The sequence below is a fragment of the Odocoileus virginianus genome, chromosome 12 (genome assembly GCF_023699985.2).
Source record: "Odocoileus virginianus isolate 20LAN1187 ecotype Illinois chromosome 12, Ovbor_1.2, whole genome shotgun sequence".
In the NCBI taxonomy this organism is placed as follows: Eukaryota; Metazoa; Chordata; class Mammalia; order Artiodactyla; family Cervidae; genus Odocoileus; species Odocoileus virginianus.
The window spans coordinates 27,155,125-27,181,781 of record NC_069685.1 but is presented as its reverse complement, the minus strand read 5'-3'; the positions used below and the strand labels follow the sequence as shown (position 1 = coordinate 27,181,781).

The 26,657-nt window shown below is 44.2% G+C and overlaps 1 protein-coding gene across 8 annotated transcripts in view; it reads left to right on the top strand.

The window, feature by feature from the left end:
- Positions 1-6,104: 6,104 nt before the first annotated feature.
- Positions 6,105-26,657, top strand: part of JADE1 (jade family PHD finger 1) — a 58,373-nt gene continuing 37,820 nt past the window's right edge. The window contains exons 1-2 of one of the 8 annotated variants that reach the window (XM_070474847.1): positions 15,396-23,578; positions 24,082-24,201. In XM_070474847.1, the coding sequence (XP_070330948.1) occupies positions 24,102-24,201 (100 nt within the window). In that variant the 5' untranslated portion in view covers positions 15,396-23,578; positions 24,082-24,101. Of the gene's footprint in view, positions 6,248-7,954; positions 8,144-8,244; positions 8,551-9,523; positions 9,636-9,982; positions 10,099-10,128; positions 10,232-15,395; positions 24,202-26,657 lie in introns of those variants that run through there. The other 7 variants (XM_020886524.2, XM_020886593.2, XM_020886550.2 and 4 more) reach the window with 7 other exon arrangements.

The window sequence follows — 26,657 nt, the reverse complement described above, 5'->3', positions numbered from 1 at the left end:
GGGAAGCTAGTGTTACCCATCCAGCTGATTGACTAGCCTAATAATCTTTAACCAGATGTTCTTTTTTTTTTTTTCTTTTCTTTTTGTATCCATTCTAAACATGGTTGGTGAATCATTCCTTTTTTCTTATAAAATATCGGAACCAAAATGACTCCTTCAGCTGAAGTTTTTGAAAGCTTCTCATTTACTCAAAAACAGTTTGTCTGAGGCATTGCTTTAACCAAAGAGAAAGAGGAGTCTCAGGAAGGGAATTAGGAGGGCAGAGAGATAGGAGAGAAACCAGAAGACTGTTGATATTACGGAAGCCAGGTTGATCTCTGCTGGCCTCGACCTGCAACAGCTTGGAACTGGGCTTGGTTTCCCAACCAGAGATTGAGGCCGGGTCACGGCTGTGAAAGTACCAAATCCTAGCCACTAGACCAGTGGTCAGTGACATGGACTCCGGCCCTTCGACTTTCCAGAAAAGAATTCCCACAAAGATGGAAAGTAGTGAAACCAGTAAAGTCTTTATCAAGAGGAAAAAATACAGTACTTGTGGACGGACGCACAGCTAGACTCCGGGAGAGAGAGTTGCTGAATCTCGTCCTCATGGCAGTATGACTCACTTTTACGGGGCATTTCTTCCAGGTTTCCTTTGGCCAATCATTTTGACTTGTCTGGTTCACAGTCCCTATTTGGTATATCTCAGGATCCTTCCATGTGTGCACAGGCCTCTCTTAGCCAGGATGGATTTTACCGAAAAGGGTAGAACATCCCTTGACATAACTCCCCTTTAGCCTCCAAGGAGCCTTTGTGCACATGTGTGGTCGGGTATTCTGGTCTTGGAGTTTTGATCCACAGGGAATAAATCTTCAGTTGTTTTACCCCAGGTGTGTGCAGTGGGGTGGGGGTGGGGTGTGCTCATCTCCCTCCTGCCTCAAGGTGAAAGTATTTCATGAAACAAGGCACAAAGGAACAAGTTGTGGTGACCCAAGGATGAAAGAGCAGATAAAACTAAGGAGGGTCTTGGAATGCAGGAACAGAAAAACCAGACCCTTATCATCCTTCCCTCCCCCATGTTGTAACTATTAACAGATTTCAGGTCCTCCTGAGCAGTATAACCTGTCTCTCCTCCTACCCCACATAGGGAGAAAGGTATTTGCCTTACCCAGAATCTGTGCTTCATCCAATCAGCAAATGACTCACAAGACTCCTATCCCACTCCTTGTACCCTGGGTATAAAAGTGGACTAAGGACCCCTGTTCAACGTTGGTTCTCCCTTGAGCTGGCCCGCTGTTCTAACACTAATCCACTCTAATAAACTTTATTTCCCTCTCATTCTGTCTCACGTCTGGAAATTCTTTTCCAACCCGTGCACGGACCAGAACACAAGTGTCAAATGGAAGTGAAAGGTCAAGTAAAATATGGATGAGAAATTGCCTCTGATTTTAGTGTAAGAATGTCAGTGGTGATCTTCTTTCATGTGCCTGTAAAAGGGAAGACAGAAATAAAAGAGAATAAGGGAGATTTGAGTTTGTTTGTTTTTAGTGGGAGACAGAAGTTTATTTAAATGTGTTAGGGAAGGAATTAGTAGCCAGAGAAGTAGAAAATACCTGAAAGAGCAGGGATAATCTTGAATTAAGAGATCAGGAAAGGTGAGCTAGTCTCAGGATTCTGAGCCCAGTTGGTGGGAAGGACATGTGCATCCCACTGTGATAGAAAAAGGGGAGGGCGAGCCTGCAGGGAAGACCTTCTGTACGTTTGGTGTTAGAAGATTAGAGGATTTCCTCTTCAGTGGCTTCTGTTACTCGTGTGATGTAGGTTAGGAGCTCTGCTGAAAACGCCTAGGTAAGTGGCAGGATGGCAGAGCAAGGACAGGGAGAAAGCTCTGAGAAAGATCCCAGTGAGAACAGGAGAGTGAGCTGTCTGGGGAAATAGTGACTTCAGGACACGGTGGAAGCAGTGGAACACCTGGTGGAAACAACCAGCCCAGGTCTGTGATTTTCTCCTGTGGTACTTTGAAATCCTGATTCAGGCATGAGGACAATTAACCTGGACTGTTACTGGTGACTCCCTTGTTTGGAGCCTAGGCTCCATTTTCTTCTTACTTTATAGACACTTCCAGGAGAGCTCATCCACTCCCATGACCTCAGTAAACCTCTCTATGCTGATAACTAAATACAATACTCACAACTAAATACAAACTAAGCCAATACTCACAACCCATCCTTCCTCTAGAACAGCGGACTCTTGACCCCATTGACCTTGTGGGCATCTTCAACTGTGCCTCCTCAAGGTGAACTATATTGCATTTTCTTTCCTTAGGAATTTCCTTCTTTTCCTTTGCCCCAGAGGCAGGGGTTTGTCGTTTTCACCAGGAACCCTGCTCAGTGTTTAATGAACGTCTGTTGGAATTTCAAATGAAGGAGTCCATTCAGTTCTCTAAGCCAGAGACTTGGGAGCCATCTTTTACTCCAGCTTCTTCACCTCTGATGTCCAATCCATCACACACAGATGTGCCTCATGGTAGGAAAAAAACAGTGAATTATCAAACAGTTATAACACAGAAACTGGCTGTTGGCTTAACCTCCTTTTCTTTGCTTCATTAACATTGGAACTAAACCAGTGTGTGTGGGGGTGCCTCCCTCCCAGGTTCCTCCCCCGCCCCACATCCTGTGGCCTTAGAGAAAATGGGAGCCAGTTTTTCATTTGCTAATGATTTGGGCTCAGGTTATAATGGACCATTAAGGTGTTTTGTGGAAGAAAAGAGGAAAATGGAGCTTTCCGGTGGAGGGATAAAGAGACTGGAGTGGGGACCCCTGGACCCCAGGGAGGAGGGTCTGGAATCCGATCCAGGCTTTTCTGAGAAGAGGGGCCTAGAAGGACCCTGCAAGGGGCCCGAGTCCTCCTGACTGGGGCCCCCTCCTTGTCTGCCCGGGGGCTTACAGTTTCAGACTCCGTACTGTGTGCAGGGACAGGGCTTGGACAGCTCAAGCTGTTCACTGCCCAACAGGACTTTTGTTTGGTTGCCTAGATGTTACTTCTTCGAGCGACAACTGCCTCTACCAAGTGGGCGCCCTTCTGAGATGCCACAGAGACCCATAAGCCCCAGAGACATCCCTTGGACACCCAACTGGCTGGGGGGAGGAGCTCTCATTCCCCTGCCCAGAGCAAAGACCCCTGGAGAGCTGGACTGCGTTCCCCAAGCCCCTCTCACAGGCTGCTGTGCCTACTCGCCTCCCTTGCATGATCCACGGCTGTCCTCCAAGCCTCCATCTCTCACCTGGCAGCTGCAGAAGCCTCCTAACTAGCCTCCCTGCCTCATGTCTCATCTCTACCCCCATCCTTTTGCCACATAGAAGCCAGGGGCTTTATTTAAGAAACAAAAAATAAACCTCCCAATCAAGAAAACCACTAGAGCGCCCCCTCCATCCCCACCGCACCCCCAATCTGGTTAACACCTGCAATCTTTTTAGGTTTATGCTTTCTCCACACCCTGTAGTTAATTGTCATCACCCCTTTGTATTTTTAACTGCCCTAAAGGCGAAAATTAGAGAAGGAAATGGCAGTCCACTCCAGTTTTCTTGCGTGGAGAATCCTACAGACGAGCCTGGTGGGCTATAGTCCACTGGGTCACAAGAGTCCAACAGGACTAAGCAACTACATCGCCATCACCAGGGGCAGAGAATAGACCTGCTTACCTATTTACTTGCAGCCTTGTCTCCCTTGCCTCGTCATGTACCTCAAACAGGTGGATGGAAGGAAAATCTACTCAGGTGGTTGCTAAACCCAAATCAGAATTATCTGAAAGGCTTGTTAAAACACAGATGGCTGGATCTCCCTTTCTGACGCTGTAGGTCTGGAAGTAATGAATCTCTGACAAGTTCTCAGGAGCAGTTGTTGCTGCTGGTTGGAGATCACATTTTGAGTTACCACTGCTCTGCATCTAATTAGGACTGGAGGGGTGGATTGGAGTGACGTTTTAGATAAGAAGAAAGGTCCGTGGGAAACAAAATTTGGAAGTCATAGAGGCAGTGGCTAAAAGAGATATTTGAGTTTGATATTAAGTTTGGCAAAACTTTCCAATGGTTGACAAGTTTGAGGGAGTAACTATGAGAATATATGGTTGAGGTGGCTTGTAGATGAAGTTATGGTATGCAGGCTGGCCAAGACCTGAAAAAAAAGTACTAAAATACTGAGAAGATAAAAATGAAAGAAGTGAAAGAAACATTGTATAATGAAATACATGACATCATTCAAATATGTGACATTATTAAAAATGCCTAGAAATAAAACTGGAAAAATATATGGCAATGTTTATAATCGTTACCCTTATAGGTGCGATTTATCATCTTCCTTTGCCTTTCTAAAATTTGAAAATTCTCTCCATCATGTTTCCCATTCATGATTGAGCAAAGCTTCTCCTATTTTTAACCTCTGCAGTCTTGGACATTTCCATCTGGCTGAATTAAGTTATTTCCTCTTCCATCTCTCTGTCAGACTTGTTTCTCTTTGACATCTTGCATTGTGCTAAACATATGAAAATCAACAAAATTAAAATAACCAAATCAAAGACAAGCAAAAAAAAAATGAAGAACCTCAAGAAAGGCAATAATTTAGTCAGTCCTGACACCTGCAATAAAGCATCTTGGTCACTGGTCTTCCAATCATTTTCTGTGCTGTAACCACCTACTCGGAGGGATTACCAGGCTGTTCATGACTGGTGACTTCATTGATTGGTTAGACAGGGAGCTCTGTTCCCCAAATAATATCATTCAAAAAAGTTATTCTTTTCTGTCATTTAGTTATTAGAGTTATTTTTAAAAATACTTGACAACTTAAGCTTGCTTTGTAACAAGGTATTGGGGAATAAATTAAAAGTTCCACACAATTAAAGTACATATAAACTTTTAGAACACAACTCATTTTATCCATGAGAGCACTTGTGCAATAAAAATTGTATATACACATGTCATAACATTTACCAATTGGCAATGGTATTTGCCAGGAAGAATTTCTTGCTCAATTTCTTTGAAGGAATGAGATTTATAGGGTTTTAGCATACATATCTACTTCATTTCAAAGATGAACAATTCTGAATTTCGTATCAAGGTTTTATAATTCTTTACCTGAAGAGTAGACACAAATGAAATAACTAGGTAAATATTTATAAGTTTAATCATGTATGATTTCAAAATTAGGAATATGAATATATGTATTTAGTATTTCTATAAACCTATTATTATGGAAGGGAATAATTAAACTGTGTATGCCAATAGCAAAATGAAAGCAATATACAGAATGGTAATTATCACCATGAACACTGATCATATCAGAAAAGACTAGAATCTTGATAACTATAGTGACTACTTTGTACCTATTTTCTTGAATGTCCTTTTTATCTCTGCTAACAGGACCATTCTAGAAACCAGGAAACTGTGATCATGAATGATTTGGTAAGTTAAGATAATAAGTGACAGAGTGTTACCAGAAACTCATTTCCTAATTGCCAGTTTAGTACTACTTACTCTTTAAATATGCTGCCACAAGACACTGCTGTCCCATTTTAGAAATAGGATGTATCAAAGTTTCCTTTGTGATCTGGCAGAAGACATTTATTATTTAAAAAATGTCAATCACTGATCATTAATAACGAATTGTTTTTACACATTCTTTATTGATACAAGTTGTCCTCCACTTCTACAAATAATCATCAACTTGTAAGTTTGGTAAGAACAATCAGAAATTACTGAATGTTAATAAGATAAGGGGTGTTGAATATCATCTTGTCTATCATCTCAGTGGGGAAACTAAGATCCAAAGACATTTGTCCAGAGTCATAGTGTGAGTTGATAGGAGGCTGCAGACTTTTAGTCCAAGGCTATTTATGGCACATGGCACTACCTCATCATGTTCCTGGGACCATCAGTCTTAATCATCGAATCAGTGTTGAGGGTTCGTGTATTTTTTTACCCCCTTTTATTCTCATCTATTTACTCAGCACACTTTCATTTCTGTCACCTGATGTTTTGGGAGTGGGGATAGTCAGAAAAAAAAAAGTTAAAGGCTGAATGGCAAGTGTAGTTTATTTTTTATTTTTATTTTTTGCAGGGGAATGAGTGAAGCAAGTTTCCCTGGAATGTGGAAAAGTTGCAGTCTTCAAAGGCTCGAGAAGACCAAGAATGAGAGATAGGAGGGATGGCTCTGCTACTGCCAGGGTCTCTGCTGGGCCTTGTTTATGGAGTTATTCCAGTTAACAACCCTTCAGGTAGGGCCTGTTAACCCCATTTTATTACTGAGGAAGAAACTGAGGCTCAGGGAAGTTTTGTAATTTACCCCACAGTTGCATGGCTGACAACATGTAGAGTCAGATTCAGTTCAGGGTCTGTCTGGCTATGAAGCATGTGTCCTTTTACTTCTGCAGTAGAGTATGTGTAAAGTGAACCAAGGAAAACAGCAGTAACTTCAAGGCAACATTAATAACAGTAATAATGATAGCATAGTGCTTTACATATGCGGGATTAAGTGAGCACATAAACAGGACTGATAAGGTGTCTTTGTACTTCATTAGTGAAGCAGGCAAGAGAGAGAAAGGACATATACTTAAGATTTCCTTTGGTTTACTTTGCTTTCTGAAAAATAATTGAAAGACTCAATTAGTTTTGTTTTCCCACATTTATCAGATTACTATGATCCTGATGTGGGTGGATGGGTTGGTGTGTGATATTGTGAAACCAAATCTGATATATTCAGAATTCTTACAGTGGATAAGTATGCCTTTGGGTTTGGTACTCAATTTTGTAATCAGTGATGTATGTTCTGGATTATTGAATAGTTATTTTCAACATGTACCCCAGTTTTTTTTTTTTTCTTTTCCCTTTTGAAGCAGAATATCATATAGACTCATTTCTTTAAGGGGGTCCATGAGAGAAAAGCGCTTCCTTGGTGGCTCAGAGGGTAAAGAATTGGCCTGTAATGCAGGAGCCCAGGGCTTGACCCCTGGGTCGGGAAAACCCCTAGAAAAGGGAATGGCAACCCACTCCAGTATTCTTGCCTGGATAATCCCATGGAGCCTGGTGCACTACAGTCCATGGGGTTGCAAAGAGTTGGACATGACTGAGCGGCTAACACTTTTGTACTTTCATGAGAGAAGTGTGTTAATCTCCACGTGAAAAAGTTTGTGTTCTGCAGAAAACCAGTAACCACAGCTTTTTTACACATAAATACCCCTGAATTAATCTAATTTTATATTAGTCTGCAGCTCTAGTTTTAGCATTAGGCTCAATTCTCCCTATTTGGAAGACAATGTCCAGTTCTGTAACACAGTGTAACATAACGGTGGTGTCAACTTACAAATAATTACCGTCTCCTAATGAATTAATGCTTATTTGCAATTATCATTTCGATACAAACTTAGGTAAAGAAGTGTTCCAGCTCCAAAACTGGATTTTCTATATTTAAAAATGTCATTATAACCCGCAGCTCCCCAAAACTGTTACTACGAAAGAACTATTTATTTTTCCATTCAATCTAAAAATAAAACCTCACCCAAACTACATTCCTTAATAGCCACAGTTTAATCTACATAATTTTAAGTAATTTGAAAGAATCCTTTTCTAGTGCAGTGATGTCAAACAAGAGTTGAGACTGGGAGAGTTTGAAAGGGATAATTTAAAAGCCCACCACCCTGCTTGGAGACAGCTCAAGAAAGTCTAGGCTCACAAGAGAGGTGAAGGAAGAGCTTTTAAAAGCTGAAGCATGCGGCTCTTTGCAAGCCCCTGCTGACACAGGCCGAGCCTGCTACGGCGAGGGCCGCGAAGAGTTAACGAGGGACAGAGCCCCCCGTACCGCGGTTCCCGGCGCGCTCCCTCCGCCCTCCCGTCCCCACCCTCTCGTTTTGGCAAGGGATTAAAGTGCTCCCCCCTGTGGCAGCAGTGACCCAGAAATGAGTTTGATTCACACAGTCCTTCCTCCATAACAAGCCAAACGCCCGTCCGAGAGTGCCTCCCTGCGCGAGCGCCGGGTGTGTGCGCGCCGGCGAGAGCAGGGGCCCGCCCGACTCCCCGCCCGCCACTCCGTCCGCCAGCCCGCCGCGGCCCGAACTCATGCGGCGCGGAGCGAGCGGCGAGGAGCCCAGCGCCGCGGCCGAACCCCTCCGCAGCAGGTACGCGCGCGGGCCGCGGGGGGCGCGCGGGGAGGGCGCGCCGACCGAGAGTCCGCGCGTGTCCGCGTGTGGGTCCGTGTGCGCGTCCCGATCCCGCGGCGGCGGCAGCGGCGGCGGCTGCAGGACGAGCCGAGAGGCTCAGCCATATTTGATGGTTTTGTTGCTTTGCTCGGGAGTTCTCGGGAGTAATTTAATGCCGAAGGTCGCTGCCTAGTGGAAATAATATAGTACGTCATTAATATGGCGCCAAAAGATTGGGTTCTCGATATGTAGCGAAGGAGGGAGGGCCGGCAGCCGCCAAGCGCAGCGTTACTATCCCACCAGTAACTTGGGCATTGCCGGGGCGGGGGCCAGAGGAGGAGGAGAGGATGATTTTTGGATCCTGAGAATTGATCTGTGTTGGATCAGTAAGTTTTATTATGATTATTTTTCAGTTTTGGGGGCTGAAGACTTAGAGCTTTTTCTTTTGGATTTGCGAAGAACATGCGGTTTTCAGGCGAATCATCAATTAAAACGCGTTCAGGAGCAGAAACCCAGTTTAGTTGGCTTTAGTTATAGAATTTTTTAAACAGCCAAAGTGCATTAGGTTGCATGGAAGTGGAAAGCATAATAGCAACTTGGTAGACAGATGGCAATGGCAGAACAAGGTCCGGGTACATATATGAATCCAGAGTGTGTGTGACCGTGGTGGTGGTGCGGGGGGAAGGGACGACGACTGTATAGTCCAAACATAGGTGTGGGTATAGGTACATCTGTGTAGGGTAGCTGCAGCCCTATCTCTTATCACCGCGTCACCACATGTCCAAATTATTCATTGCATCAATTCAAGGGCAGTGAGGGAGGGGTGGGGGGGATGCAGGGACAGTTTAGCAATTAGATTCTTCCCAATTGGGTTTCCAGTGAACAGACCTTTTACTTACAGCCAGACTGCCTGTGAAGTGTAAAACCCTTTATCGGTGAAATTAGGAAGGAGTTGCATTGGTAGACCAAACTACCGATTAACCATGAACTTAAAACGGATAGCAAATTGCAACCTTTGGCACCGTCTGCAAATTGTGAGGGTGGCGTCGTGTCCCTTGGTCCGCCTGAAAACGTGCAGTGTGCACCTCGGGACTGCAAGTTGCGAAGCCCTTCAGTGCACGTGTCCTGCGCCTGTGAGTGTGTATTTGTGAGTTGGGGGCTGTTGTTCTGTAGCCAGCAGGCTTTCCGGGTTGTTGGCGCTGGCTTGCAAATGCGGGAGAGGGATGGAATGTGGAATGTTGACCGGGGAACCGAATCCTGTCGGAACGGTCCCATTTGCTGGAGAAATTCGATCCCTTCCACCTCCTTCCCGCTCCCCCCGCCCGCCTGCGGGCAGGAGGCGGGGCCGAGGACGCGGCTGCTGCTCAAAGTGGCGGAGCGCGGCGGCGGGAGGCAGGTGCACGGCACCCGACAGTGGGGGTGCCTCAACTTCCGCGGGCGTTTAAATAGCAGCCTCTCTCCCCTCCCACCGGTAATAGGTGACCTGGCGGCTGAGGGCGGCGGGAGGGAAAGGGACGGGGGAGACCCGGGAGCTAGCCTCCGCGGCACGTGGGCAGGTGCTGGGTGGCCCCGGGGCCAACTTTTGTGGCCCGCCTCTGGCGCTGGAGGAGAGGCGGCTCCATGTGGAAATGGGGACGGGCGGGCGGCGGCCGAGGCGCTGCTTTCTCAGCCGCGCTGGAGCGTCACCTAACGGTCCCAGCAGCGCTGCCGGGGCCCGGGGTGGGGGGTTTCGGGGGCGGGGACGCCTGGCCCACCGCGCCCGCGCCGCGGGAGCCCCGCACAAAGCCCGCGGCGCGGGGGCGGCCACCGCGCTCACGCCCGGGGAACGGCCCGAAGCCCGTCGCCGTCCCCGCGTAGATTCCGGCGGGCGGCCGCAGGCGTTTGTTTGTTGGTTCCGCGCCGCCTTCCTCGCCGGATGGCTTCCTGTGACAGAGGTGATACACAGTTTCCAGAACTGTCTGGGGGCGGGAGCGGGAGCCGAGTCCTCTCGGAGCTGCTCGCCGTCACCGCTGCTCCCGCTCCCATCTCACAGCCGTTTCTCGCCGGCGCGCCCGCCCCAGTCTGAAGGTGCCGCCCGGGAGGGACTCGGGGAGGGGGGGACGGCGCGGCCGTTTCCAGCGGCGCAAGTGGCTTCTAGACGCGAGGGAGCGTTTGATTTGCAACTGGGGCCGAGCGGATTGGTGCAGCTGGCGGCGGCGGGGCGGGAGGAACGGCGGCGGCGGCGGCGGGGGGGTGGCCACTTTCAAACGGAGAGGGCGGCGGCGGCGGGGACGCCGCTGCGGAGGGAGCGGGGCTTGATTGCGCCACGAGAAGGTGTCATCACTGCACCGGGGCTAATTCCGGCGGAGGTGCCGGGAGTTACTTTCCCCTCCTCCCGCGCTGTTGTTTCTGTCGCCTTGGGAGGAGGAGGAGGAGGCGGCGACGAGGGAGAGAGGGAGGGGGCGGCGTCGCTGCGCGAAGCCGCGGCTCTGCGCACACCCCGGCGGGCGCCGCGCGGTGCTTTCTCCGGTGCGGGGCGGCGGCCCAGTTCTCCCCGCCCCGGGATCCCCGCCTTCCTGGGGTCCTCAGCTTTCTCTGTCCAGCCCCTCCCTCCCCCCCCGGCACGGGTTCTGCATCCCTGAGTCCTCCGCCCCCGGCTCTCCTCGCCCCGGGCCCCCCTCCCCGGTCGTACCCCCTCTCTCCGCCCCGGCTTTCCCACCCTGGGCTCCCCTCCCCGGCGCGCGGGGGCAGCCGTAGTCCCGGCACCGGGTGAATGCAGCGAGCAAACAAAAAAGCGGGCGATTTAAACGTGCCTTCGAAACCCGTTAGGAATGCGTCGTCACCACGAGACCGTTTAAAAGCAGCTTTGGCTGGTTTTCTAGTAACTAGGAGGCAAGCGCCCCACCTCGCTTCGGCGGGGGCGAGGGTCTGTCGCCTTCTATTTACCACAGCCGAGGGGGAATTTAAATTTTCTCTTTGTAAAGTGATAGTTGCAGTTGAATGACTTAAGACGGCTACATTTTTAGGAAATTGAGAGAGAATCTGAAGTTTCCATTAATGGGAATGCTTGGGGGCTTCTTTCCCAAAGGTTTTTATTAGGTGAACTATTTTTCCTTTTTAGAAAACCCGCTGTGAACGGCTAGCTCTCTAGTTACTTGTACCTCAAGGCTAATACCTTTCAAAGTTAATGAACTAGTTTTAAGATACAGAGAAATTACTTTCCTGGAAGCTGGTTTAGGTAGTGATCCACCAGTGGTTAGAGATTAGGAAGCTGTGTTTGGCCAGATCGCCGCTAATCAAGATTTAATCACTTTTACCTGGAGAAAGGGAGCGTTCAGTGTAACTATACTTAACACTGACAACACTTTTTGATAAAATAATTTACTGTACTGGGCAGATAACACTGCATGTTCTGTGTGTGACACTTGGTATCTAATACCTGCACCCGAAAATTCTTAATGCCCAATTGTCCCAAAGATTTCAGTCTCATCTAATGTCACTTTTAAATCAGATTGACTTTGTTATTTTGTTTTCTCCCTTAAGTTTATGTGTTTTTATATGTGTATTTGATGAGCTGGCATGCATACCTCCTCCTTAGAGCAGCCAGAGATAAAGGTTTCAGTAGAATTTGAACTTGATTCCATCTTAAGGTCATAGGCTGCTTTCTAAGAAGAAAATTTGAGTGGGTTGTAACAGAGTTTTAACTTTGACAAAGGGGGATGTGTGTTATTTAGAAAGAACAAGATTCCCCCCGCCCCGCAACAAGTTCCTCCTCCATCACCAGACCGGTTTTCAGCGTATAAGTGAATATTTTCGTTTCCTACTGCAGAGGTTGAAAGAGTGGCTATAAAGGGAAAATAGTGAAAAATGATGAGTGTGTGAAAAGTGGGAACAGGAGAAAAAACTTTTTGGATTTTAAGGACATGTTGTATTTTAGAATGAACAGTTGCCTGGCCCAGAGACTTTGGCTAGAAGGATTAACTGAAAAGCAAACAAAACTTGGAGGACTTGTTGAGAATACAAACACATCTCCATGTGTTTAACCTTCATAAATAATTGATTTTTTACTTCAAAGAGCCCTTAGTGGCTTAAAGTATTATTACAGAAATGGTGTTACATGTACATGTTTTAAACTAGAGAAGCAAATACAAAAACACATTCCTATCACCTAGAAATCATCATTTTACCATTTTCCAGATAATTGTGTATACATACGTATAATGAATCACACTGTGTGTACAGTTATGTAAGGAGTGTTTTTTTCCTCCTGTTAGCTAGCTTGTCTATTTGGGATATATTCAGATTTTCTTATTTGGCCTCCAAATATAACAGTGGCTTTGTCTAAAACACTGTCCAGTCAAAGATCATTGCATCTCGTTATTTCCTGTAAGTAGACTCTAATCTGTAGTAACTTTTTGACAGAACCTCTGACATTGAGGAGGCATGTCTTCGGAGTTAATCATGACTGGATTTGAAAAAGTTAGAATTAAAGTAGCATTTTTTTTGTGTAATTTAGAGTCTTCAGTTTGAAGATTATTTGTTTGAAAACGACTTTAAAGAAATTTGCGTGGTGTATTTATCTGCACACTTGGTGAGAAAAAAAAATTAACTGTGTTTCAGTACTGAGGTGGTTAGAACAGCAAACATCTAGACATCAAACACTGACCAGGTCTTGTATTTTTAGGCTTTGTCAGGAGTGAGGATGAGACAGATGACTCTCAGAGTTCTGCTTGCGTGCTTCCTTTCTGTTGGTGAAGCTCTTTCCTCAGTAATATGGGGCACATGTTACACTATTACAGTTCATGGTCTGTCAGAATTTGCATTATATGTCCAGTTTTCCTGCATGGTTAATAAAATAAGACATTCTCTAGAGGAAAATATAACACTTTTGTCAATATCTTGCCGCTTATTTGGATTGGCATCGAAAAGCTTGACTTAATTGGTCAAACAGTGGGAGTTATACCAGTGTTAAACTACTTTTGTCTCCAAGCCTGTGACGGAACACTGTTGCCTTGTTTAACAGTAAATTTAAAAAAAAATTTCAAATAAAGGCGGACTTTGCTAGGAGTTGTTAGTTTCTTAGATTGTATCAGAAGCCCGATAGGAACCTTAATTGGGAAAGTTTTAGTTCCTGAGACAGTTGTTTCCTTTAAAGTTTTAGTGTTCAGCTGGTTTTCTCTATATTAAGAGCTTGTTCAGTCATTAAGCCCTGTCCTTCTCTTTGCGACCTCATGGACAGCAGCATGCCTGGCTTCCCTGTCCTTCATTGTCTCCCAGAGTTTGCTCAAACTCATGTTCATTGAGTCAATGTTGCCATCCAACCATCTCATCCTCTGTCACCCCCTTCTCTTCCTGCCCTCAATCTTTCCCAGCATAAATGTCTTTTCCAGTGAGTCGGCTCTTCTCGTCAGGTCGCCAAAGTATTGGAGCTTAAGCATCAGTCCTTCCAGGGAATATTCAGGGTTGATTTCTTTTAGGATTGACTGATTGATCTTCTTGCAGTCCAAGGGACCGTCAGATGTCTTCCTCAGCATCACAGTTCGAAAGCATTGTAAAAGCATTTTGTCTGACTCTTTGCAACCCCATGGACTATAGCCTGCCAGGCTCCTCTCTCCATGGAATTCTCCAGGCAAGAATACTGGAATGGGTAGCCATTCTCTTCTCCAGGGGATCTTCTTGCCCCAGGGATGGAACCTAGGTCTCCTGCACTTCAGACAGCTTCTTTACTCTCTGAGCCACCAGGGATGCCCGTATGAAGACCTGGCAGCGCTTTATCTGGTAATGTATTTAACATTTGGACAGCTGGTAGGTTTATTAAATATAGTATATAAAATTTCAAAAAGTTGAGACAATTGAGAATCTTGCTATTTGCTTGGTGAAAGTGAATGGGAAAGTCACTCAGTCATGTCTGACTCTGCGACCCTATGGACTATACAGTCCATGGAATTCTCCAGGCCGGATACTGGAGTGGGTAGCCTTTCCCTTCTCCAGGGGATCTTCCTAACCCCAGGACCAAACCCAGGTCTCCCGCATTGCAGGCAGATTTACCAGCTGAGCCACCAGGGAAGCCCAGGAATACTGAAGTCGGTGGCCTATCCCTTCTCCAGCAGGTCTTCTGACCCAGGAATTGAACCCGGGTCTCCTGCATTGCAGGTGGATTCTTTACTAGCCCCTATTTGGGAAGCCCATTTGCTTGGTGTATTTATACAAATAATATTGATATGTGATTGTGAGGGATTTATATATTGGTATTTTCACAGATGGTTGGCTCTGATGGAATAAGTAAACTCTGGTCCTGGAGCCCTTTTTTACCTTTCAGTTGAAGTGGCATCTTGTTAAGTTTAGGCAGGGTTGAGTGTCATGGAACAGAGAAAATTTAGTCTAAGAGAGTGTTGATTGTGACTCTGGCCATGTTATTGTGGCTTGGCCTTATCTAGCCTAGACTTTGAAAGTTTATTCAGGATGTCTTCCTTACCTGAAAGCAATGAACATAGGAAGAGTGGGTATTTCCATTTTTGAGTCTTTTGTTAGCTCTAGACTAGTGGTATATTATGTGCACTTAACAAAAGTTCAAGGACCAGGCTTTTAATGAATACTCTAAAACAAGTTACATGTTTACTTTTTTTGCTTTTGGTTCTTCAGGTAGAGTTAAAGATTGTTAAGGTGATTGAGGGCAGTTGAAGTAAGTTCATTTTTTAAACTTTAGGTTCTTTTGCTCTGATTTTGTTGAAGGAATTAAATCACAGTTTTCTCTTGTTTTGAAAGCACTTCCAACTGGCAATAATACATAGTTTTTAATACTGATCTGCATAGGATCAGACATTTAATAATATCTGCACAGGAGATTTTATTAATTTGAAAATTTATGACAGCTTCTAAGACACTTTCTAAGCAGTTATTTTAAGTGAAGATTTCACTGGTGAGAGTCCAAACTGAAGAATAAAATGAACATTTTTTTCTCTTACTCCTTACTCCAGAGTAAGCAGCAGGAATTGGCAAGGTTAACAAGTTGCTGGAGTTTGAGCTGCCCGATTTGCGTTTGTTTAGCACAAAGTACACTTAACATGATTTAAGATTTTTCTTGATTAGTCATGGTCATTTTTATGACCATCAGTTATTTCAGTGTTGAAATAAAAAGATGCACTTTAGATGTGTAGGCTGAGTATTTGTGACTTGTAACTTTTTTAAGGTCAAGGACACTTGAGATCCAAAACCTGTGGAACCTCTCCAGCAGAAAAAGTGAGTTACTCAAAATTTACATGTCATTCCAGGGTCTGGATGAATACTTTTAAGTGCATCCTTGGATTTCAATTTGGCATTTAAATTCTGGTGACTTCTTTTTATGATTTCTCTCTTACCCTCTTACATCACTGTTAAACCACACATTATAGTTAAAATGCCTGTCTAGAACAGTCATTTTTCTGCTTATTGGTTACTGGCTTGAAAATCAGATAAGTTTATTAGTTTTTATAACTTAGTGTACACTGGCCCCAAGAAAGAGCCACAGGGGTTTTCTTTTGAGAAAAATTCACAAGTTTCTAGACATGGCTTTAATTTAAGTTGCGTAGATCACAACCCTCCTACCTCACCCTCTTACCCCCTTACTGCTAGTCTGTTGATTTAAAGCAGAGATCAGTAAACTTTTTTAGTAAAGGGGCCAGATAGCAAATATTTTAACCTCTGTGGGCCTGATAGTACCTATTACAGCTCTTCAACTCTTTCATCGTAAGTGTGAGAGCAAACAGTGGACAAAAAGTAAATGAATAGATGTGACTGTGTCCCAATAAAACTTTATTTACAGATAGTGAAATTTGAATTTGGGATAGTTTTCAGGTGTTCTGAAATATTCTTTTGATTCCCTCTCCCAAACCATTTAAATACATAAAAACCATTCTTCTGTATTGAACAACAGCAGGTTGTAGACCCCTGATTCATAATGACACAGCCATACCTATATATATATTGAAAACTTGTACAATAGTATATATTCCTGTAACAATAGTATATATTCCTGTAGGACAGCATATACCTGTAGTGTAGTATGTGCATGCGTGCATGCTAAGTCTCTTCAGTCATTTCTGATTCTTTGTGACCCTGTGGAGCTTAGCCCGCCTGGCTCCTCTGTCCACGGGATTCTCCAAGCAAGAATGCTAGATTGGGTTGCTGTGCCCTCCTGCAGGGGATTTTTCTGACCCAGAGATTGAAACAGTGTATCTTACGGCTCCTGCATTGGCAGGCAGGTTCTTTGCCACTAGTGCCACCTGGGAAGCCTGTAGTATAGTATAGTGATACAGTTTTAGCTAGTCACCAGATTGTTTCTGCTGGGACTGAATTCTGTTTCTGATAGGAACCTGAAACAAACAGTTGAAATCAGAAGTTTGTTTGATAAATCTGAAGGCACTTGACTCATCTCAGGGCTATGGCTCCTAACTCTTTGGTTCCTAGAATAGCCTTTGAGGGTATGATGTATAATACAGGACCCCATGTACCTTGCAAAAGACTGCTAGGTAGTCACACCCTCCTGGGAGGCCAGGCCAAGAAGCCCTGTGTGAGGGAATATACATTTTGACCTGGGACTGCGTCCAGAGGGAGACGTATCCAGAGGAGTGTGATGTCTCCACGTAGGGTGTGTGTCACAACAACCAGAAGTGCGTACCTGCTGCTCAGAGGACACAGCCATGTGGCAGTGTTCAGGGAACCACTCGTGTGCTGTCCAGCTGTCCCTTGGGTATGCTCCAGCAGGCAGGATGGTGTTTGCAGCCATCTAAACGTCAGCTTGCCAGGAAGTATGTTTCAAGTTCTAAGTTAACCGACTGTTGTTTGTTGAGTACATTTTAGCTGTCTGACCCCTGATAACATGTAGTCCATGGCCTTAATCTTCACGATAACCTCTTTGTAAATCTCAGGAGGTGCCCAGGAGCAGGAAGTCCATGTCCCCATCCGCTGGGGAGGAGAATGGATGGCACAGGAGAGCCACCTGCCTTGGGGACGGGTCTTTGATGCAACCTCTGGCTTTGCCCTCGACTCGTCTGTGTGTCTCTGCTCTTGCTGCTTAACCTCTCCAGAACTTACTGTATGTGCTTCTTTTTATTTCTTTATTTTTCCGTACTTTTTAAGATTAGGGAAGGTAAATTACCTCCAAAACATTTTCTAGAGATTAAGTTAGGATTTTATGTGTTTCTTTGGGGAGGATGTCCTATAGACACAATCCATGGCTGAGACTGTTTTCAGCTTTAGCCTCAGAGAATACTTTGCAGACCTTGCTGCTAGGTATGGAGACTGTCTTACATTTCCATGACTGTAGTAACAAGACTTGTACAATTGTGATGAAATGTTTGTTTTAATATATAATTCAGATGATGTGTAAATGCAGTTTTCGTTGTTAAGTGAGTCATCTAGATCTTCAAGTGTACAACATTGGAAGTCTGGATTTTTTTTTTAAACTGTACTTTAAAGTTTTTTGGTGACTTAACATTGTTAGTGGTAACTGATAGTTTCTGACAACCGGCTATAATCAGGGAACAAAGTTTCTCAAAACAGCTGCATTTCAGTCTGTGCACAGTGTAATTGTCATTAGCTGGTTGAGTCTGATTTCTGCAGAAGCTGCTTTGTATATCCTGTATAAGAACATCTGGTTTGAGCATTTAAAAATCTTTTAAAATTACCCTGTAGTCACTTTGCATTTATTGGCTTATTCTTCCAAGAGTCAGATAAGGGAGTGTAGACTCCTTTCCCATCCTTATTTTGACATTGGTTCATTCAGAACTATCTCCTGCTAACTAACAGTTTTTTTTTTAAAGTGTTATTCTTCAGTGAAGTTTTAGAGTTTGATCTGAAGAATGTGTGTGTGTATGTGTTAAAAATTAGAATTTGGTTCAGAGATCCCAAGGCTGAATGAAACACAAACTTCTGACTTCAGTGAAGTGTTTTATAAACTTTCTTTTCATGTATTCTGAAGAGATTGGTCTTATGTTCGTTTTCTCCAGTAATTTGATAGAAAAGAAAAAAGTGCGAAAAGAGGACCTAAAGGGCAACTAGACAGCATCGTTCATCCGAGTTTTGACACAGTGACAGCACTGTGTTAAGTGTTAAGGAGGATTCTGAGGTCACGCCTGGGCTTGTGGAAAAAAAGAATGACCTAATTTATTAACCATGCCTGCCACGGGTAGAGGAAATGGTGTGTTTGGTAACCATCTATGGAATGTAGCTCCCCCCCTCCAAAAAATAGTACTGCTCTTGAAATGGATAAGAGGTTGAGTATTTATTTGACTATGAATTCTTTAAAGGTAGTTTAAACCCTAGTTTTCTTGTCTGAGTTAGTTTTTCTATTCTTACTGCATATATTTTTAGTGACCTGCTACTGGCACACTGGCTATTCTTATGTTTTGGGAACTTTCACTTTTGAATTAAATAATGAATGAGTGATAGTAGCATTTTACGGCATTATCCTATTACCTTTTCTGTTTTTTTCCTCCTATGCTATTTCATCAGGTATTTTAAAACAAGATAAGCCTTTGATACCCCATCTCAGGAAGGAGGTGGAGTATATATATAGTTTATTGGTAGCTGCTCATTTTAGGCTGGTGCCTGTGTGGGACCTTCAAGAAGCTGTGCTCCCAGGGTCTTCTCTAATGTGAGGAGCAAGAAACAACAGTTCTGGATTTTAAATCTTTACTGTTACAAATAGCATAGTGCAGGATGATGGTTAAAAATTAAAATCATCTAAAAGGTCATTCAGTTCAGTTCAGTCGCTCAGTCATGTCTGACTCTGCAGTCTCATGAACTGCACCACGCCACGCCTCCCTGTCCATCGCCAACTCCTGGAGTTTACCCAAATTCATGTCCATTGAGTTGGTGATGCCATCCAACCATCTCATCCTCTGTCATCCCCTTCTCCTCCTCCTGCCTTCATCAGGGTCTTTTCCAGTGAGTCAGTTCTTCGCATCAGGTGGCCAAAGTATTGGAGTTTCAGCTTCAGCATCAGTTCTTCCAATGAATATTCAGGACTGATTTCCTTTAGGATAGACTGATTGGATCTCCTTGCAGTCCACAAGACTCTCAAGAGTCTTCTCCAACACCCAAGTTCAAAAGCATTAATTCTTTGGTGCTCAGCCTTCTTTATAGGCCAGCTCACATCCATACATGACTACTGGAAAAAACCATAGCATTGATTAGATGGGCCTTTGTTGGCAAAATGATGTCTCTGCTTTTTAATATGCTGTCTAGGTCATATGCTGTAAAAGGTCATAAATGGAAGTAAAATTTCCCAACCTATTCAGTCTAGAACACTGCAGTCACTCCTGAAATCTTCTATGAATATGCAAGCAGTTGTATATATATCTCTTCCCTCTTTTATATGTAAATGGGCTGATATTCCATTTTTCTCCCCTGCAGTTTGTGGTGGTTTCTTTCTTGGAATGTCTTTTGGTATCTCCCACATCTGAACATACAGATCTACTAGAAAGGAATTCTGAGTGGATAGAAACAGGGGTGGAAGTTCAGGGTTCGAGTCCATGATGTCTGGTTGTCATATTGTTTGGGGGGAATTCATGGAAAGAGAAGTTAACAAAAATCCATCCCAAATACAGATGGTTGGGATGTTTTGTCATAACTGCTCTTCAGGTGCTGGCTCTAATTGTCATCAATTACAGAGACCGAGGAGGGATTTAATAGATTATTTTAGAGCTCATAAACAGAGATTGGAATACTGCCTGTGATTCATTCAGAACCACTCACATTTATAAATTTCTTAAAATCTTGAAAAATCTTTTATTTACTTTCAAAGTCCGGTTTTAAAAATAATTTATAAAGAACTTAATGGTGAACTAGTGTGTTACAGCACTTGGATTTTATTAGTAACATTGACAGGGATAAATATTTCATTATTCATTTAAAATCTTTTTTTGGGGAGAGGTGGTTGGTTATTTGTTGCTAATATAAACTCTTTTCAGCTGAATATTTTCAAGTAGATGTCTCTGCAGAGAGTGTAGTAGCTTGGGCACCGTGTCCTTTAAACAAGTTTTGATATATGACATTGTAACAGACACATTTTTATAAGTTCTTTTTTTCTGAGTTGAAATATTTAGACAAGATTAAAGCTTTTAACACTTAAGATCTAAGCAGTTTGTCAGTTATATCAAATCTATGACTGTCTTTTTGACCAGATATAATTTTCTGGTTAAAGTGAGAAATCTGGGTTTGAGTTACAGTCACACTAGTATTTTTAAACTCTTGAGCATTTGAATTTAGATAGTGTTGTTAATTTGATAACTTTATGTCTAGGAGATTAATGTTTGCTATAAAAACTGAGATAAGAAACCAGCTGATTTTGTTCACATTCGTTTATGGATAAGAGATTACTTTGAAGTATAGGTCATTATTCTATTTGGGTATTTTATTTGGGATAATGTATACTCATTGAATGGAGAAGGAAATGGCAGCCCACTCCAGTATTCTTGCTTGGAGAGAATCCCATGGATGGAGGAGCCTGGTGGGCTATAGTCCGCAGGGTCGCAAAGAGTTGGACTCTACTGAGCGACTTCATTTTCACTTTCACTTTCATACTCATCGACGATAAGAAGAAAGAAAATCTATTAAGAAAATGTGAGTCTCTCTTTATGGGGGAAGTATTAATAGTCTATGACCAGTGACTAAGGGACCAAATCATGTTGCATAGTGTTTAAAAATAATAGTTGAATTGTCTGAACTTAGCAGATAGAGCCACCTCATTACAAAATACTTTTGTCTTTATGTAAGACTTCTTGGTGTCTGAAAGTCTGTTCTTTAATGTACATTTTTATATTATACATATTCTAAGTACATTTTAAAATATAGTACATTTAAATATTAGATTATTAACTTTGACAGAGAATGGAAGTTCACCTTATAAATTTGAAAATAAATAGAAGTTACTCCAGTTAAAGATCAGTTGGATGTTAAAGTGAAGCATCTCAAATTCTATAAAGCTGAGTTGAACACAGGATGGAGTTTACGTACAGGAACTCAGTCGTTCATCCTACACCGTGTGGGTGTGTTCAGTCACTCAGTCGTGTCCAACTCTTTGTGGCCCCATGGACTGTAGCCCACCAGGCTCCTCTGTCTGTGGGATTGTCCAACAAGAGTACTGGAGTGGGTTGCCATTTCCTACTCCAGGGGATCTTCCTGACTGAGGGATCTCAAGTCTTTTTCGACTCCTGCATTGATGGGTGGATTCTTTACCACTGGTGCCACCTGGAAAGCCCCGTTCATCCACTGCATTAGTTATGTATTAAGTGATACACAGAGAAGGAATATGTAGAGGTCTTTGAGTACTTTCTAGAACTTCTTGAGAGTGAAATAAAATTGAAAACATAGTGGACAAAATTGATACTTTGAATGAAAAAAAATAGCCTTTCTGCATATAAACCATAAGCAATTAAAATCACTAGGGTGCAATCCTTAGTATAGCTGTAGAGTTTATGGCCTGATAAACGGTCCCTGTTCCACCACAGAATAATCCTGATAACTGGACAGTTCCTCAAATCTGTCTTTTTCCCAGGCGTAGCACTGAATAAACATCCTGAAGTTCTTAATCATCTTATTCTTTTGTAAAAGTTCTTCTTTCTGTCCTCCAGGGTCATTTCTCATTCTTTCTTGGCTAGAGTCACATACCAGTCATGCCTCCCTGGTACCACACCCAGGTCACTAAATTTGTTCCCTTGCAAATTCCTGAACCACTTGGGGGTGGGTTCCTTCAGCTAAGGGCTGCTCTTTAGTGCCTGCCGATTCCCCACCCTAATTTCAGTCCAAGGAAAACATAAATTTGAGGGTTTTGAGGCAGCTTGCTCATATATGCTCAGATTTCACATATCCCATGAAAGTGAAAGTGTTAGTTGGTCAATCATGTCTGACTCTTTGCAGCCCTGTGGACTGTAGCCTGCCAGGGTCCTCTATATCTGGGATTTCCCAGGCAAGGATGCTAGAGTTGGTTGCCATTTCCTTCTCTTGGAAATCATCCTGACCCAGGGATTGAACCCAGGTCTTCGAAACAATTATCACACTGAAGCTACTTATCTAGATGTCTGCTTACTGTATCTCCCTCTGGGCCATTCCCTACCTTGTTCATCATATCTTTGGCATCTAACTTGATACACTTCTAATTGAATGAAGATGTTAACTAATCCACTGCTTTTTTTTTTTTTTTTAAATCCACTGCTTTTTAACCCATGTGACAGGAGAGGCCGAAAGAGAGCGCTCCGCACGCAGGATGTTACTTTCCGAGGAGATGATGCCCTGGGCCACTACCACATGTGCCTGGTTGTCCGCTCATCCTGCCCGTTTCCAAAGGATTGTCACTTGACTGATCCAGCCAGGGTCTTTGACCAGTGACTTCCTTTTACTGGGCCTTTCCAGGCAGTGTTTATAATCAGGCTTCCTAGGTAGTCTTTTTGCTTTTTGGGCAAAGTCCCAAATGCCTAATAATTAGTATTTTGTCTACCTAGCCGTTATGCTTCTCATGGCAAATGGACACTCAGGCTCCTGTAAATTGTATCACTTTGAAGCCAGTTTTGATAAAATCAGATACAATGTTAGAAGAGCCCTGTTGAGGACTGGTCCCAGAGTTCTGGGGGTGCCTGTTGTAGCTGCCCTTTGAAGTCTTGTTTTTTTTGAAGTTTTGCTCAAGACACATTTCTGTGAAGTCTTTATTTCACATTTAATCCAAGAGAATCTCTGTTCTCTAGAACTTAACTATAACTTTTTAGAGATACACATGTATAAAACATTTGAGTGATGATGCAAGGCAGGAGTTTGATTGCGTGTTAAAGAAAAGAGTACATTAAAAGGCTGAGTGAAAAATTTCTAAAAGATGAAAAAGGTGAAATGAGTGGTACTGAATGTAAATGGTTTTAATTGGAGTGGTGGATGGTACTTAGTGGTTTTGAGCTGAGCCCTGGAGAAGAGGTGGGATTGGGATGGATGGGTGAGGAGGAGAAGGCCAAGGAGCTCTGGGAGCTGAGGCTGGAAAGAAGAGGTGTTTTATGTTAGAGGCCAGGTGGGCTGGTTAGGGGGTCTTGGTAGGAGAGATGTTTGGGTAGAGCCAGGGGAGGGGCCAGGTGGTGGAAAACCTGGGTTTCTAGCTGGAACCTTTTGCAATGTGAAACGGAGGGAGAGATTGGCAGAGGAAATAGCCTGGAGAGGTCGCCTCATAGGCTGAATTAATTTGCTGTAATAATTCCATAAAGAAGGCTGAGCATTGAAGAATTGATGCTTTCTAACTGTGGTGCTGATGAAGACTTGAGAACCCTTTGGACTGCAAGGAGGTCAAACCAGTCAATCCTAAAAGAAATCAACCCTGAATATCAATGGGAAGGACTGATGCTGAAGCTCCAATACTTCAGCCACCTGATGCAAAGAGCTGACTCATTGGAAATGACCCTGATGCTGGGAAAGATTGAGGTTAGGAGGAGAAGAGGGTGACAGGATGAGATGCTTGGATAGTATCATCGGCTCAATGGACACAAGTTTGAGCAAACTTTGAGAGATAGTGAAGGACAGGGAAGCCTGGCGTGCTCTTGTCTATGGGATTGCAAAGAGTTGGACACAACTTAGTGACAAAACAAGAACAAAGAAAACCGTGGGCACGGAGAAAGGAAGTGAAGTGAAAGTCGCTCAGTTGTGTCTGACTCTCTGCAACCCCATGGGCTGACTATAAGTTCATGGAATTCTCTAGGCCAGAATACTTGAGTGGGTAGCCTTTCCCTTCTCTAGGGGATCTTCCCAACGCCTCAAGCAATCTAGGTGTAGGTGGCTAAAGATCTGGTGGGGCAGTAGGGGGACTTGGAAGGGTCACACATTATGAAATGATGGGCCTTTGCAGTTGAGCAGAAAGGTAAGAAGGGATTGTTGTTGATATTGCTTGGTCGCTTAGTCATGATTCATTGTGACCCCATGGACTTCAGCCCGCCACGCTCCTCTGTCCATGGGATTTCCGAAGCCAGAATGCTGGAGTGGGTTCCCATTTCCTTCTCCAGTGGATCTTCCCGACCCAGGGATCGAACCCACGCCTCGTGCTGTGGCAGGTAGGTTCTTCAGCGCTGAGCCACCTGGGAAGCCCAGGAAGAGATACACGTTAGTAAATAAGTGAGCAGATAGTAAGAGTCTCAATGTGAAGGCACAGATTACATGTTCAGTGTTACAGTGTTTTCCCCAAAATGTGCTGCCGCTTTTTGTGCGCCTCTTTGTTCTTCAGGACGCGGCTCAGAAGCTCACCAACGCCATCAGCACGCGTTTCTCTAGTCTTGTACTGACCTCTGTCAAGCACTCACCATGTTGAATTCCTGCTGACTAGTCTGCCTCCTCAGCTGAACCAGGGCTCCCTGAGATCAGACGCAGTCAGTGTGCTCCAGCACCTCCTCGTACAGTAGACATTCAGATGTTTGTGGGATGCGTTATTTCTTGCTGCTGTCTCTGGAGCGTTGCAAGTAGCCCTTTTAATTGATTATTACTTATCTTACTACCATCTAGATAATAATCAGCGAGTGCCCCGAATGATGCTGAGGGCCCTCTGCTTGCTCTCATTGGTTTTCATTGGACAGATGTTTGCAGCTTACAACCGCTGTATTGTGTGTCTTAAATACAGTAACATGTGCATACTTTGATTTCTTGAGTTAGTAAGTAACCCCAGGTGAGGTAAATCAGCCTGATGTCAAGGTTTAAGTACCTCAGAGCCCCAGAGGAGGTGATGCTGGCGTGCGCTCACCCCGTCACTGTGCAGGTTCCCTGGAGAAGTGCGGCACGCACAGCATTCTTCACTTCCTCTACTCAGGCTCTTTCAGGGCTGGTGAGAATGGAGTTCATTAGAAGGAGAATACTATTTTTACTTTTCTTTTACTTGCGTAATTTTGCTTGCAAGTATTTCCGTGTGTTAGGAGCATCATCCATTTTGGCCAGTGCTTGCATTTTGCATATAGTGACTTGAAAGCGTGTGCTTTCTCTGAGAACTGCGTATGAACACTAGGAGGGGAGCATTTTGGTTTAGAAAGATTCCAAACTCTTCTGTTTAGGTAAGTGCTAGTTGTCTGAATCAGTGAAGATGCAGCCAACATTTGTTGCCTCATTTCTAGCCAGGGAGGGTTTATGGGCTTTCTCAGCCTCTTTCTCCTCCTCACCGTTCTTAACACCTGTTTATGATGGGGGGACTGCATTCTTCTTGCCCTGATGCTTCACACTGTGATTCTTAAGGAATTCCTCTTTAGGAAACACTTTCTTTTTCTTTTTTTCTTGTTCTCAAGCTCTCTTGCAATGGAGGATGTAGGGAGCTGAAGCTGTTCCTGGTAACGAGTGGGTCTTTGCCTTTCTCTTTTCTCCTGGTGCTTCCTGACGGTTTGGGGGGGGGGGTGCAGGGATGCCTTCTAGAAAGTGGGAGGACAGCTCAGCTGTCAGCACCTAGCATTTTGGCAGAGGGTGACAGGGCAGGGAAGATGACCACGCGGGCAGTGGGCCACAGGAGTTTGCCGACTGAGGAACTTTGTCTGGGGCGGGCTTGCCCTAGGTTGCTGGGTGTTACTGTTCTGGGTGAAGAGGGCTTTGCAGAAAAGCCAGGGCTGCAGGTGGGGCCGCAGTGCTTGTAGATTCTGTGACTGTTGACACTACCTGTGACCCGGATCAGGGCTCATGTCCTGGCTTCCTCTTGAAAGTTCTTTTAATCATCTTTTGAAGAATCTTTTGGTAAAAACATAGAAACCTTAACTGGTGAGTGTCTCAGAGAGGAAATTTACAGTATAGACTAAGGACCTGATTATTTGAAAGAATCATATATGTCTGTTTTGAAGGTGCGAGCAGATGCATTGTATGGTATGCTTTCAGCTTTTCTTGACTTCAGTTTTCCAGTTCCACTCAGAGCAGACCTTTGGGTTTTTATTTCTGACTCATAGAGTGGTTTCTGTCTTGTTCTGTTCTAGCATAGTGATGCTCCACGTTCTTTCCCTACACGGTTCCTGTGTGCCCCACTCTTAGAAACTCATCACATTGTGATGCTGGGATTCCCAGGGAGGGAGAGGTTGGGATATACTTTACTGAGGGGCTGAGTGGGAGGGGATGGCTGACTAACCATACTTGGACTGGGAAAGCCCTCATCTCTCTTTGGGAATTACCGATCTGGTAGTAATATTTGGGCCCTAAAGATGTCAAGGTGGTGAGTAATTTTTAGTTTGGAAAAGCTTTTTGGTTTTGTTTAGAAAGCTGCCCTGTCTTAATATGACCTCACGGTCATCTGTAGGCGTTCGGTGGTGCCCATTCGGGCTCAGTCCACTGCCCTCTTTCTCTGTTCTGTGGTCCTGGAGGCCTGGTACCACCAGCTGCCTGGCAGGAGCTGGCTGGGTGTCTGCTCAGACTGTTGGGTTGGGCAAGGCCTGTAAGGAGTTGGGGAAAAGGTAGTGAAATTGGATTTTTGCCTGCTCACAATGTGACCTTGGGCAGGTCAGCGCTTAAACCTTTTGGACTGAGTAAAGGGGAGGAGTCTGGCTAAGAATGAATT